Source organism: Mastigoproctus giganteus, chromosome 8 (genome assembly GCF_048544385.1).
Source record: "Mastigoproctus giganteus isolate SK-2022 chromosome 8, ASM4854438v1, whole genome shotgun sequence".
Taxonomy (NCBI): Eukaryota; Metazoa; Arthropoda; class Arachnida; order Uropygi; family Thelyphonidae; genus Mastigoproctus; species Mastigoproctus giganteus.
The window spans coordinates 10,753,722-10,766,649 of NC_143582.1; the positions used below are offsets into that span (position 1 = coordinate 10,753,722).

The window sequence follows — 12,928 nt, forward strand, 5'->3', positions numbered from 1 at the left end:
CCTAACAATAATGTAACGAAAATGCGAGACGAAAAATAAATTGTTGACAAATATTTGTATTGTTGCAGTCATATGACAAATACAGTACTTGTATTGTTGCAATCATACTTCATGCAGGACTTATGATTACAATGACGTCACAATCCTGCAGTAGTAACTGCACGACTGTGACGTCATACTATTCAACAAATGGCTACAATCAAATGAGTAATTAGGCTATTTGCTTGGATTTCGCTAACCTCTTCCAAGCCAAGGATGTTTTCACATATTTTTTTTTTTTTTTTTTTTTGTTTTATTGTTTTCCTAATGATGCAGTTCGACGAAATTCAAACAAACTGTGGGGGTTATTTTTTTATATTGTTTATATTTATATTTTTATTTTCTTTTACTTATTAACTTTATCTATCCCTTTTTGATTATTAGTTCCCCTTTTATAAATAACAACTCCCCACTTGCGCATCTGACTATTACCTTCTCAGAATATTTCAGGTTCGGGGGAACTATTCTAAGTATATATATTTAATTTTATTTCCTTTTCTTGGCTGAGTGTTCAGAACAACAAAAATACACAAATATAGATAAAAAATTGTTTATTTACATATTTACATAAATACATCAAAACCAAAATGATTGAACTCAAACACATGACAAGATAATCTGATCTCATCTACTTATATATATATATATATATATATATATATATATATATATTTTTTTTTTTTTTTTTTTTAATGAAACCCCAAACACGAGAGGTATTAGAACCTATAGTATTCAGTACCGTGCTTGGGTCGGAGGTTGAGAAGACAAAAGAAGATATTTGTTGACATTGGACTTGAACTTCTGTAGACCGTAATTTTCAGGAAATACGTATGAAGGAAGGTTGTTCCAGAAAACGGCAGTTTAATGAATAAACGAGGAAGATGAAAAGTTGGTTCTGTGAGTTTGAAGTTGGACAGTAAATGGATGTAGGCTGGTGGCAGCACGTGTTCGGACTGTTTTGAAAGAGAGAGCGGGAATTATAGAAGCCAATTCAGAAGAACGGTGTCCATGGAAGTATCTGTAGAAGACCCATGCAGCAGAAACAGTACGTCTATGAGACAGCGAGTGGAGAGACTCTGTTAGAGATGAATCATTAATTAACCTAACTGCCCTCTTCTGAATGGAATCAAGAAGCCTGAGAGAGGTTTTGGGGGCACCACCCCATATGTGGGAACAATATTCCATGGTGGGTCAGATAACGGTGCTCCCAATATGGTGGGAAAAAACATTGGTTTTATTCAGCAGCTTAAGCAAAATATTAGACATTCTCTGATAGAATTTCATTGTATAATACACCAGCAAGTTCTATGTGCGAAGCAAGGTTTAAAAACATTTTCTAATGTAATGCCAGTTGTAATTAAATTTATTAACTTTATAAACGCAAGAGGTCTTAATAAGCGAGAATTTGCACATTATAAGAGGAAATTGAGTGCCAATATTCTGGGATTTTGACATACAACAATGTTCGATGGCTCAGTTGCAGCCAAGTTCTTAATCGGTTTGTCATTTTATTAGAGCCGACCGGGCTAGCCGGGTGGGTAAAGTGCCTGCCTAGCAACCCAAAGGTCGCGGGTTCGAATCCCGCCTCGGGCTCGGATCAAAGTACTGCAAAAACCTTGGGAGGTGCATTATGGCCACAGAAGTCGATGCGCCAACAACTACCAAAAAAAAAAATTATTAGACGAAATAAAGCTCTTTTTGAATGAAAAAAACAATAGTTATAACGAATTTTCAAATATAGATTGGCTAAATGATTTAATGTTCTTATGTGATATCACTTAGCATTTCAATGAACTGAATAAAAAACTTCAGGGACATGAACAAATTGCATTAATGATGTTTGAAAATATTTATGAAAAAACATGACATCTTTACTAAAGATTTGGAAATGAGCACCATGAAATATTTTCCTCGATTACAAAAACATTTTCGAAACACTAAATATTTTGAAAATATTCTTGACATTCAAGTAAATACAATTAAAAAATATTTAACCATTTTGCAAGAAATAAAACAAGCTTTCCATGAGAGATATAATCAATTTAAAAGTTTGGAAAATACATTTCGCTTTATTTTATGCCCACATAAAGCAGAGTACACGAAGTATGTACCTAATATTAAGAAACTGTCTGAAAGTAAGCAACAACAAATTTCGCATTAAATATACTTTTATCAACTTTATTACACATACTGTATCTGTAATTATGTTAATTATTAATGAAGAATATTTCAAAATAAAAGCGTTTTCTTTTATTCCTTGCTCATTCAAATACTTTGTGCAGAGGCAATACTGGTCATGTTGTCACCTGGTACGGTACAAAGTATCAAATCAAGCTTCGATATTTAGTTTTTTTTTAGCTCTTCACTTGCAAAAGCTAAAGTTATAAATCACTTTAACAAGATCACTTTAATCAAAAAGGAAACTAAAACCTTTTTTGGATTATTTCAAAAGTGACAACCAAAAAGATTCAACTGTCAACTTTATCTCTTAACAAAATGTTTGATGTTTCCAAATAATTGGCACCCTTTTTGCCCCCCCCCTTTCTAATTGAGGCCACTAACTTATGGCTCACGGGCTAGTATTTAAAAAAGAAATAAAAATAATTGACCCACTCTTCAAAAAGGTTCGCCATCACTGGATTAGAAGTCAAAAGAGATATATCAGTTTGCCTAGAAATCGGAGTGTCACTAAAGATAAGCATAGGAGCAGAAGAATCCTTTTTGCGAGATATAAGACAAGACTGAGTTTTAGAAGGGTTGAAATCAACTAAGTTGTCTTTGCCCCACCGGAGAATTACCTGAAGATCGACATTTAAGGAATTGGTAGCAGATTTTCGAGAAGTTGAAGCTGATTGAACAGGGCAAGGTTTCTCAAAATGGAAAGTGGAATGCAATGTACTATCATCGGCAAAACTATGGATAGGATTTCCAGTCAATGGAAGAAGGTCATTAATATACAAGAGGAAAAGAGTGGGGGAAAGAACTGAACCTTGGGGGACACCAGCATTAGTGGAAAAGTTAGAAGACAGAGAGCCATCTACCATCAGATCAGAGAGAAAACTGGATAACCAATTACTAAAAACAGTTGGTAAACCATAAGATGGAAGCTTGTTTAGAAGACCTTTATGCTAAACACGATCGAAAGCCTTTGAGATGTCAAGATCAACTACTTGTGTTTCACCGAACCTTTCCATTGAATTAGTCCATAAATGGGTAACATAAGCCAGAACATCACCAGTGGATCGACACTGACGGAATCCATACTGGCGATCGTTGATCAGACGAAAGGTTTCTAGGTAGTTTAAGATTTGGCGGTTAATTGATTTCTCCATTACTTTAGAAAGAGTAGAAGTAATTGCAATGGGACGATAACTGGATGGGAGGGATTTGTCACCCTTTTTAGGAACTGGCTGGATATGAGCAAATTTCCAAGCAGAAGGAACAACACCTTTGGAATAAGAAAGTGAAAAAAGGCGGCAAGGAATAGGAGTAAGTTCAGGAGCACAGGCTTTAAGAACAAGTGGAGAAATACCATCAGGACCTGGAGCTTTCTTAGCATCAAGATTCGTCAAAATCCTTCTGACATCCTTTTGACGGAAGACCACAGGAGGCATTGAATGGAGAGTGTTGGGAATGGTGGGAGGTGTTTTACCAAGATCATTAATATATGAGTTGGAAGAAAAATGGAATGCTAGCAGGTCAGCTTTATCCTTGGCTGAAGTGACAACAGAACCATCTGGTTTGGACAGAGGTGGGAGCAGAGATGGGCAAAAGTTGCGGCCAATAGCTTTGGGAAGGGACCAGAATGCTCGGCTACAATTAGGGCAAGAAGCAAGTTTTCTACTCTTAGCCTGTTCAAACTCTAGTTTGGACTGATTAATAACTGCTTTACAATTGTTGCGAGCTTTGGTGTAGGCAGAAAATGAAACTGAAGAACTAGAAACAAGCCAATTACGATATGCAACATTATTCTCTTGAACAGCCTTAGCACATTTATTGGAAAACCAAGGTTTAGATAAAGGACGAGATTTTAAAGTGGAGCGTGGGATAAAGGATTCCATTCCTGCAAGAATAATTTCACTGACACGATCTGAACAAACGTTGACATCAGAAGTTTTGAAACAATAATCCGACCAAGGAAAAGAAGAAAAGAAATCTCGCAGGTCATCCCATTTTGCATTCTTGTAATGCCAAACAACACGAGGTTGGGAATAGCCATGAGATAAAGGCTCCATTGGAGAAGAGACAATCACCAAGTTGTGATCTGAAGTGCCTAAAGGACCTCTCACTTCGACCTTGTACTTAGAAGGGTTGTTTGTGAGAAAAAGATCAAGCGTGTTGGCTGTATGATTAGGATTATCCGGTATTCTTGTAGGTAAATGAACAATCTATGCTAGGTCATTAGTAATTGCAAAAGCCTCAGCATCTCGACCTGCTGGGTCGGTGTGATTAGAAAACGGAAGCCAGCTGGAGTTGTGAACATTAAAATCACCAAGGAAAATTACCTCACTGTTAGGAAAGTTGGACTGGAGAAAGTCAAGTTACAAAGAGAGGAAGTCAAGTTGCAAAGAGAGGAAGTCAAAAAGCTCAAAGTGATTAGTGGAGTTGGGAGAACGGTAGAGACAACAGATGAATTTTATACAATGAGGAAGAGAGATTTTAAGCCAGAGAAGATCAAAGAGAGTAGATTCCAAATTGCCAAGTCTCTGACAAGGAATGTCAGCACGAACATATGCACAAGTACCACCTTTGAGGTGAAAGGAATCATATAGCGAATAATTTTGGGCCTCTGAGATGAGCAGTAGTTGAATCAACCGATAACTGAGATTCTGTCAGAAAAAGTACATGGGGTTTGGCAGACTGCAAGTGGAAATGGACATCGTTGAGATTAGAATTGAGACGACGTGTATTTATGAAATGAATTATATATACCATAATCAAAATTTCCCATTCAAGAACTGATAATGTTTCTTCCTCCTTATACCTGAGCTCAAATAACTTTCAAAAATATGTTAACATTCTCTTTCCATTTGCAAAATCAATTTGTTACTCCAAAATTAGATTAAACTTCTATACTCTTAATTTCTGGATAAATTATTACCCCTTTTTCTATCAGATTATAATTTACAACCTTCCTCAATACAGGTAATCATGCCACTACCAATTTCTACAAATAACTACTTCATAATTTGATAGCTATGATCGTTTATCTATCTCTTCACATTTCTTTCCAAAAATTTCGTTAATCATAAATGTTACACAGCGACTACTAGCAAATATCAATCTCCTCCTTATCCCTTCCTATTTGTACATATCTCACAGTATCTTTTCAAAGTCCTGCTGATCAATTTTCGGGACTCTGCGGCATGTCCTTCATCTTTCTCGCGGTGAACAGCAGGTCTATCCTATCAGGAACGCATCTCACAAACCCTTGGAAAGTTCGACAGGAGTTATCGGATTTAAAAACTACACTGGGTCTCAGGTACCTATGCTCCTGGAAATCGATTCATTTCATCTGGTCAGCATGTTTGTTCTCCTTTCTGTCCGGCTCCGGATTCTATCGGTTTCAGCACCATTATCTCCTGGGCATCAGACATCTTGTTTATTAACACAGGAGTTGATTCCTTCTCAATTGTTGTGTAAGATCATACAATGAGCTAACTTCTACTGTATTCTGCCTTCTCAACTATTTTAGTTGCCTTCTGCTCTTTACTGACAATACGTCGGGCTTCCTTTATTGTCCAACGATTTTAATTTTTCTCTACGGCACTTTTCTCTATCTACCCTTTCTTATCTACCCTTTCTCAACTAACTACACTTTAAAACTTATCTACCCTTTCTCGACTAACTACCCAATCTTAAACTGGTCAGCACTTGCTCAACTCTGACTGATTCTCTTTCCAACCCGTTCATTCCCCTTTTGTTTCTACCTTCCTTCATCTTACTCTCGAGTTCGCCACGCCTATTCTCAGTGACTTCTTCCAATCCTATACTTATCTTCGGATTTTTTCTCCTCTCATTTGTTAGAAGATCCTTATTCAGCCTGCCCAGTAGCACGTGTTTCAATACACCCACTTTTACTATTTTGCCGGATCTGCTGCCATATGGTGTGCCCTTTGATGTTTGCCGATTATCCAAAATAAGAACGCTCCCCTCTCATATAACGCCTTGTCCCAGTAGTGTTCTAAAACTACGAAAATCACATCTAGTGACCACAGCACCTATATTTGGAAACTTGTGTGCTGGTCAAGAACCCACTTCCTATTTACAACCTGACTGTATCCTGTTAGAAATAACCTTCCCTACTAAGTTCGACCCCACATAAACCTTAATTTGTTTGTTGTTGTTTGGACCCATGCTGCTTTACAGTAGTTTTCTACGTTTGTTCCCCGCTTATAATGGAAGTTGATGGCTTGAACCCTGCTTTTATTTCTTACTACCCATTAAATTTATATTTCATACTGAATAATTCTTATTATTGAAATCAGACGATATTACTATCTTATTCACTAGCAACAAGAATTCTTATTCCTTAATTAATAAAACCAACTTCTTATTATTTTTATTCTATAAGATTTCGTATCTTACAAAACGGCGTTTGAATTTTGTAATTCGGTTCACACGAACTCGAGATATCGTATCAGTCACAAAAAATGTGTCAAGCGCTCTAATCACACTACTAGTGAGTGCTCGGTGAAGATTAGTGGTGGTAGCGTGAGAAGCGCCTCTGGCAGAAGTCACGGATGACGTAATCTCCCCGTAACGCGTATAAGGCCTTGAATGCGTTGATCACGCTGAATTCGGATGGGATCCTTCCACTTGTTCAGATTACAAACCTAGGGGAGCATAAATTCAAATTAAGAAAAGACAGATGTAGAATAGATGTGCGGAAATTTGCTTTTAGCCAGCGGGTGGTTAATTGCTGGAACAAACTTCCATCTGTCGTTGTGGAAGTTGATAGGTTAAATAAATCTAAGAAAGAACTGGACAGGCATTTGGAGGGAATGGTGTGATTTTTTTTTTGACTGATGCTGCATAAGCTCATACACTTGCTTTCTTGCATCACATGCCACTACTACGCATTTTTGTGACCAATCAGATTTACTCCATTGAAATTTTTATAGGTGCCCCAAGGCTATAGGTTTTATAGGTTTCACATCAAAAAGTTCATATAATTTCTCTTATCTGGATGGAATTGGAACCCAAGTCTTTTATACACGGTGTGGAGTACAATCAAGTGTCTTCGTGTCTGCGCATATATGTGTTCTCATACATGCGCATACACGAAATCACCTGATGAAGAACGGTGGCCCAACCTAGAATCATCATCAACTGTCTTCCCTCCATCAACAAAAACAACTGTAATGTTTCTGATATACACACTCCGTCAGATGTAACCCTGCCGATAACTTTCGAAATTTTTTGAATCTATACACCCTGGGAAAAAAAAAAAATCTTGCATTCCTTGTGACATTGCATTCATTTGTGACGTGTGGTGATGACCCTTGTTGAATATAAATACTGCACAATCTGCTCGACTGCAGAAATCTAAAGCCAGAATGGGGAAAACGCATGATCAATTAGATTTTGAAAAAGGTGCCATCGTGGGTGCATATTTAGCAGGAGCCACGATTCAAGAAAAAAAAAAGATATAGCTGCTTTCTCAAAAACATCCACCTCAAAGGTTTTTAATGAATGGAAAGCAAGTGGTCCTTCCACAGAAAAACAATACTTCAATGCAAAGCGGTCGTACTCTAAGGACGATTGTACAGAAAAATAGGAAATCCAGTGTGCACCAAATAACATCTAAATTCAACCAAGCATAGAACTGCCTTGTTTCAACCACACCATGCGCATGGAATTAAAGAAATTGGGTATTGGCAGTCGCCTGCCTATTGGAAGGCCACTTGTTTTAGAGGAAAACAGAAAAATCCGCTTGCAGTCGTGCCCAGAACGTCGTGATTGGACAGTGGAACGATGGAAGAAAGTCATGTGGTCAGAAGAATCACGAAACACTGTTTTGCGCTAATGGCAGACAGAGACTGTGGCGACAACCTCAAAAAGCGATGGCCCTGCTTGCCTTATTAAGACAACTCAAGGATCTGAAGGTGGTATCATGGTATGGAGAATATTTTGTTGGCACGGACTGGGTCCGTTGATACCAGTGGAAGGTCGAAAGTCATTTCGGGAGTACCCGAATAATTTTGTATCAGATCAACTGCACCCTGCAATGTTACTTTTATCCCCGAAGGTGATGGCCACTTCATGGATAACCATGCAACAGAGCATCGTGCCAGAATCGTTCAAGAATGGTTCGGTGAAAACACGGATTTCCACAATCTTCCCTGGCTCCACGTTCACCTGATCTAAATCCTATTAAGAATACGTGGGACATACTCGAGAGAGAGCTCTTCAGCAACGAAGTCCAACTTTGACTCAGCTAGGCGATATTTTGATAGAAGAATGGTTAGAATTAAACCAAATTTCACTAAACCACCTTACAGAAGCCATGCCACATTACACTTGCTATTATTCGAAACAAAGGTCCGATTGGATGCTGAATAAAGGTTCTTTTTTTGGCCAGCGTTGACGCCTCAAGCACTTAGTTGCCTTACCACTTACCATAAACAACCCAGTTCCAATTCCAAAATAAATATAATGGAGCAAATAAATATTTCTTATATTTACTCTCTCTGCGTAAATGAGGGGAGTTTTTCACTCCCCCACCCCTCTCTCAACAGGCGTTGGTTCAATTCCCCTTTGGCTGATAAAGGATCAAATTGACTATAAAGCAAAGATTAAGCCCGGTAATGAACTCATGGAGCTTAAAACACGATAGGGTAAACATCAATAGACTGCTGATAAATCTTTATCATACGATCAGTCCCCTTAGAACATTAGGAGAGTGCGTTTCAAGGAATCTTTGAGCCTTAAATCTCTTAGTAAGATTCTTAATTGCACTCAAGCTCTGATTTCTTTCTTAACAGATGAATAAAGATCTGTTAGGTAAGGAGGGGAAAAAAAATTCCCTTGATCATGATACATCGTTTCGCAATGAGTAACTCATTCCCCAGTGAGTTCTCTTTACAACGAAGAATTGCTAATTTTTAAAGATAATTCTCCAACGGTCGGTCTATTTGAAGTGAAGTATTTTTTTTTCTTTTCTATTTTTTTTTAAGAAGAAAAATTTTCAGAAAAAACAGTTAATACTTTTAAAAGGATTTTTTCTTCAAAAGGCTGTACACCTCGTCGCGATTTCATATTATACAGGGTTAATGAACCGTGAATACCTCTTTTACGTACACTACCTGCCAAAAAAATAGGACGACTTCACAGAAATCGGTACAATTCGCTTTAGAAACGAGTTCATTATGTACTGCTAGATTAGCGTATCTTCATGCACCAGCACATTCCACTGATACAGAAAGCAATCCAACGACAATCCCCTATTTAATAAACAGATACTGGACGTTGCTGGCCTACCTTCAACATCTAAAAGGGCTTTAGATGATAACTTTGCAAAGCGAATCTTGTAACTAGGCTCTTCTAATCCGGGGCAAGGGTAACTATGGTAACCACATCATTTATCTACCTGCTTTCATGTTTAATCAATAGTACCTCTCCCTTCACCAGTTCTCTTAACTGGGTAGACCGTTTTCCACAATTATCTACATCGTAGTTGCTAACTTTATACTGTGTAATCCGATGGATTAAAATATTATAATCTGTTGGTTGTCCCGATGCATGTATGATTAATAGGAATGAAGGTGATCAAAATAGCGGATAATCGCATTCTTGGAGATTACGCATGATTATGCAGACATTTAAATTATCGAGGATGAAATTTTAAAATAAAATCTCCTTTAAGAATAACATTATTTTCTAGAAAAATGCTGTCATAATCAATCGGCCAGAAGGGGGCAGTGTTGTAGAGATCTCGTTAACGTTCAGCTACTTTTGAGAAATGTAAGTCTACCACGACGTTTACAACCATAAACGTAATTTATTATAACCAGTGTACGTTATTTAATACAATAAATTTAGGGTGAAGTCTGTACCGAAAGGGTAGCTATGATATCTTCTTCTTTTTTTTTTATTAATGGCTGCGCTTTCTTATCTTCGTAACATGTTAATTAACAGTGTCTTATCCAATGCACCAACTCGTAAAAATCCCCAGCCCACACCCGTTAAGAATATATTTATGTATCTAAAATTTATTATCAAACATAATTTCCTTAATAAGTGGTAGACCACACAGCAACCACCATAGTTTGCTTTAGTCTGCCTAGTATTACGCGGTTGCCATATTAACCGATGATCCAGGATGTTTGGATAGCAATACGTACAACCATGGCTTTTATTACGAAACAAAAAAAATTAATTGCTTGCATTTCAGTTGATTTGTGTACCAGTTAATTGAAGCATTTCTGTAAAATAAAGTCTACTTCGCTTACTCTGAATTATACCTTCTGGCGGTTTGCCTGAATTGTATCCAGCCAGCAAAAAGCGTTGAAGTAGAAGTAATCGATTAGTTTAGCCTAGCCCTAACTCTACTTTCCTGTAAACAGTGTTAGTAACAGTTTGTTTTACGTTATTTTTTCTGTAATTCATTTAACCTAATTTTAAAAAAATAATAATAATAATCGTCTTTGTAACGAATAAATCGTTTTAAATATTACATTTTTGTCCATTTTGTGTGCTAAATAGGCTGTTTGCCATTATGGCAAATAATTCAGTGATTTATTCGTAACAAAAATTATTCGTGACTTTGTAACGAATAAACCGGTGATTTAAGTAAATAATTCCGTTATAGTTCATTTATAATTATCACGCTCACCTTTCATATGCACCTGTTGTTGTAATAACCAGCAGAACATGGCAAATTGCATAAGCTATCATATCTGAACAGAAACTGCCATTATTATTATTAGAAAGTTGATGATGACGTATTAACTGACATCACGCACGAGGAGAATTCCAAACGAATAACTCGCTGAAATACTTTAACTATAACGCCCCCAATTGGCAAATATGTAACGGTACTATTTTATTTAAATATTTATTAATTATATAAATAAAATACATTTAAAAAAATATAATAATTAAATATAAATATATTAAATCGAAATAATGAGGGAAAAATTATGTCTGAATTAGCAGGCATATTCTGGCTGCATTGTTTACAGCATTTCGACAGTATTCAATTAATTAAATATAAAAATAAGAAAAACTGTATGTGGTAGTAATCTCCAGCTTTATATTTCTGAGATTTTTTCTTTTGTCTTTCCATGAGTTTATTTCCTAGAATTAGAATCATTGCAATATTTATTTGAGAAAGTGCTTCTGACACATTTAGGCTTTCATGACGCTAGCAATATGTATGTCACGATCAATTCTAATGGTAGCCACATCGCGTTCGTGTCTTTTATAGCAATGTTTATGCGCAGTTTCTTCGATCTGCTCTTGCAACACAATAACAAACGCTTACACTAGCTTTTTTATTTCCTTTTTTTTTTTCTTTTTTTTATCTTTTCGCTCTTTCATTTTCAGCCACAGGGCTTATAGCTTTAGCGCCCTCTTTAGTGAGCTGGTCTGTGGATAATGCTAGCACACCTACATTCTAGAAGAATAAACATTCTGGTAATAAAAACCCTGCGAAATGCAAAGTACGTATCAAAGAAGACAAACGATAAAGGATTTAGGCACAAACATACCATTAATTTGGTTAACTTCAGTTTGGTGTGGTGGAAGGAAAGTGGAATTATTCAAAATGTGTGGGTTTCCTCCCGAAATGCAATAAGAATGCAAAGTATTCTACAGGTTTTACATTTTAAGTGCCCAATAAATCAAACAACAAATCCACAACAACCCCTATCTATTAATTCGGCTAACTTTATTACCTAAATTTTCTCAGGATATCTTTTTTTTACTGTTTAGATACGAGTAGGAAAAAATTGGGCCAATTTTCATCATATTAAGTATTGAAGAAGATTAATGATTTGGATTTATTTTCTTTGGAACAGCGTTTCTTAAAGCGTACTTCTAATAACTCTCTGGAGAATAGCTGTCAGTGGGTATAATGATCTGAAGAAGAAATATTATCTCGTAAAAGGAATTTAAAAACAAAGACGAAGATTTTAATAATCCCCTTACGTGTTCTTCTTTCTCACTGCTTCAAGATACTCTTCCGTCCTTTGGTACTTTAAAAGGACTTAAATACAGAAATAGGATTTTGTAAAAATAACCCGCACCTGCTACACTAGAGGATCATATGCATGATGATTACTATAACGATAATATTTTTGATAACAATTTGTTTATACAAATATCATATAAAGACGTTGCCATATAAACAGCATCCCATATTTGAGAGCATTATTTTTGTGCTAAGGCAATTTAAAGTTTGCATGATATGGAGATATTGAGTGTAGTTTTTAGTATTTTAAGAGGAAACATCGTTTCAAATACTTAAAATGGAAATACATGACTTTACTGACAGCGTAGATCTTTCGCCACTAGTCAGTTGTTTGGAATTGCTCCTGGTTCAAATCCCATCAACGACTGGAGGAATTTCTTAAAGTCCCTTGCATTCTGAGGTTAGTTGGCAGTAAGCAGAGATTAAACGGTTTTTTTTGTGAATTATTCCTTAGTTTCATCCCGAAATATGCGTAAATGACCTGTTACTGTTGAAGGATGAAGAATTTCAGAAACATTTTCTGCTTCCTTTCAAGAAGTATTTCCCGAATTATTTCAAATAGGTCTAAGAGAGTTTAAAAGCATTATATGATATTATAAATATAATATAATTTATATAATGCCATCAGATACTCCAACAGTCTTTTCTGGCTGGTAAGTAATAATAGCAAGCGTAATGTCTTTCTGTTAGACA

The 12,928-nt window shown here is 36.4% G+C and overlaps 1 protein-coding gene across 1 annotated transcript in view; it reads right to left on the reverse strand.

Moving 5' to 3' along the window:
• LOC150081243 (protein eva-1-like) overlaps nt 1-10,953 on the reverse strand; it is a 124,439-nt gene extending 113,486 nt beyond the window's left edge. Inside the window, exon 1 of the mRNA XM_090378982.1 lies at nt 10,877-10,953. Within this exon, the coding sequence (XP_090235108.1) occupies nt 10,877-10,928 (52 nt within the window). The 5' untranslated portion in view covers nt 10,929-10,953. The remainder of the gene's footprint in view (nt 1-10,876) is intronic.
• Nucleotides 10,954-12,928: the final 1,975 nt, after the last annotated feature.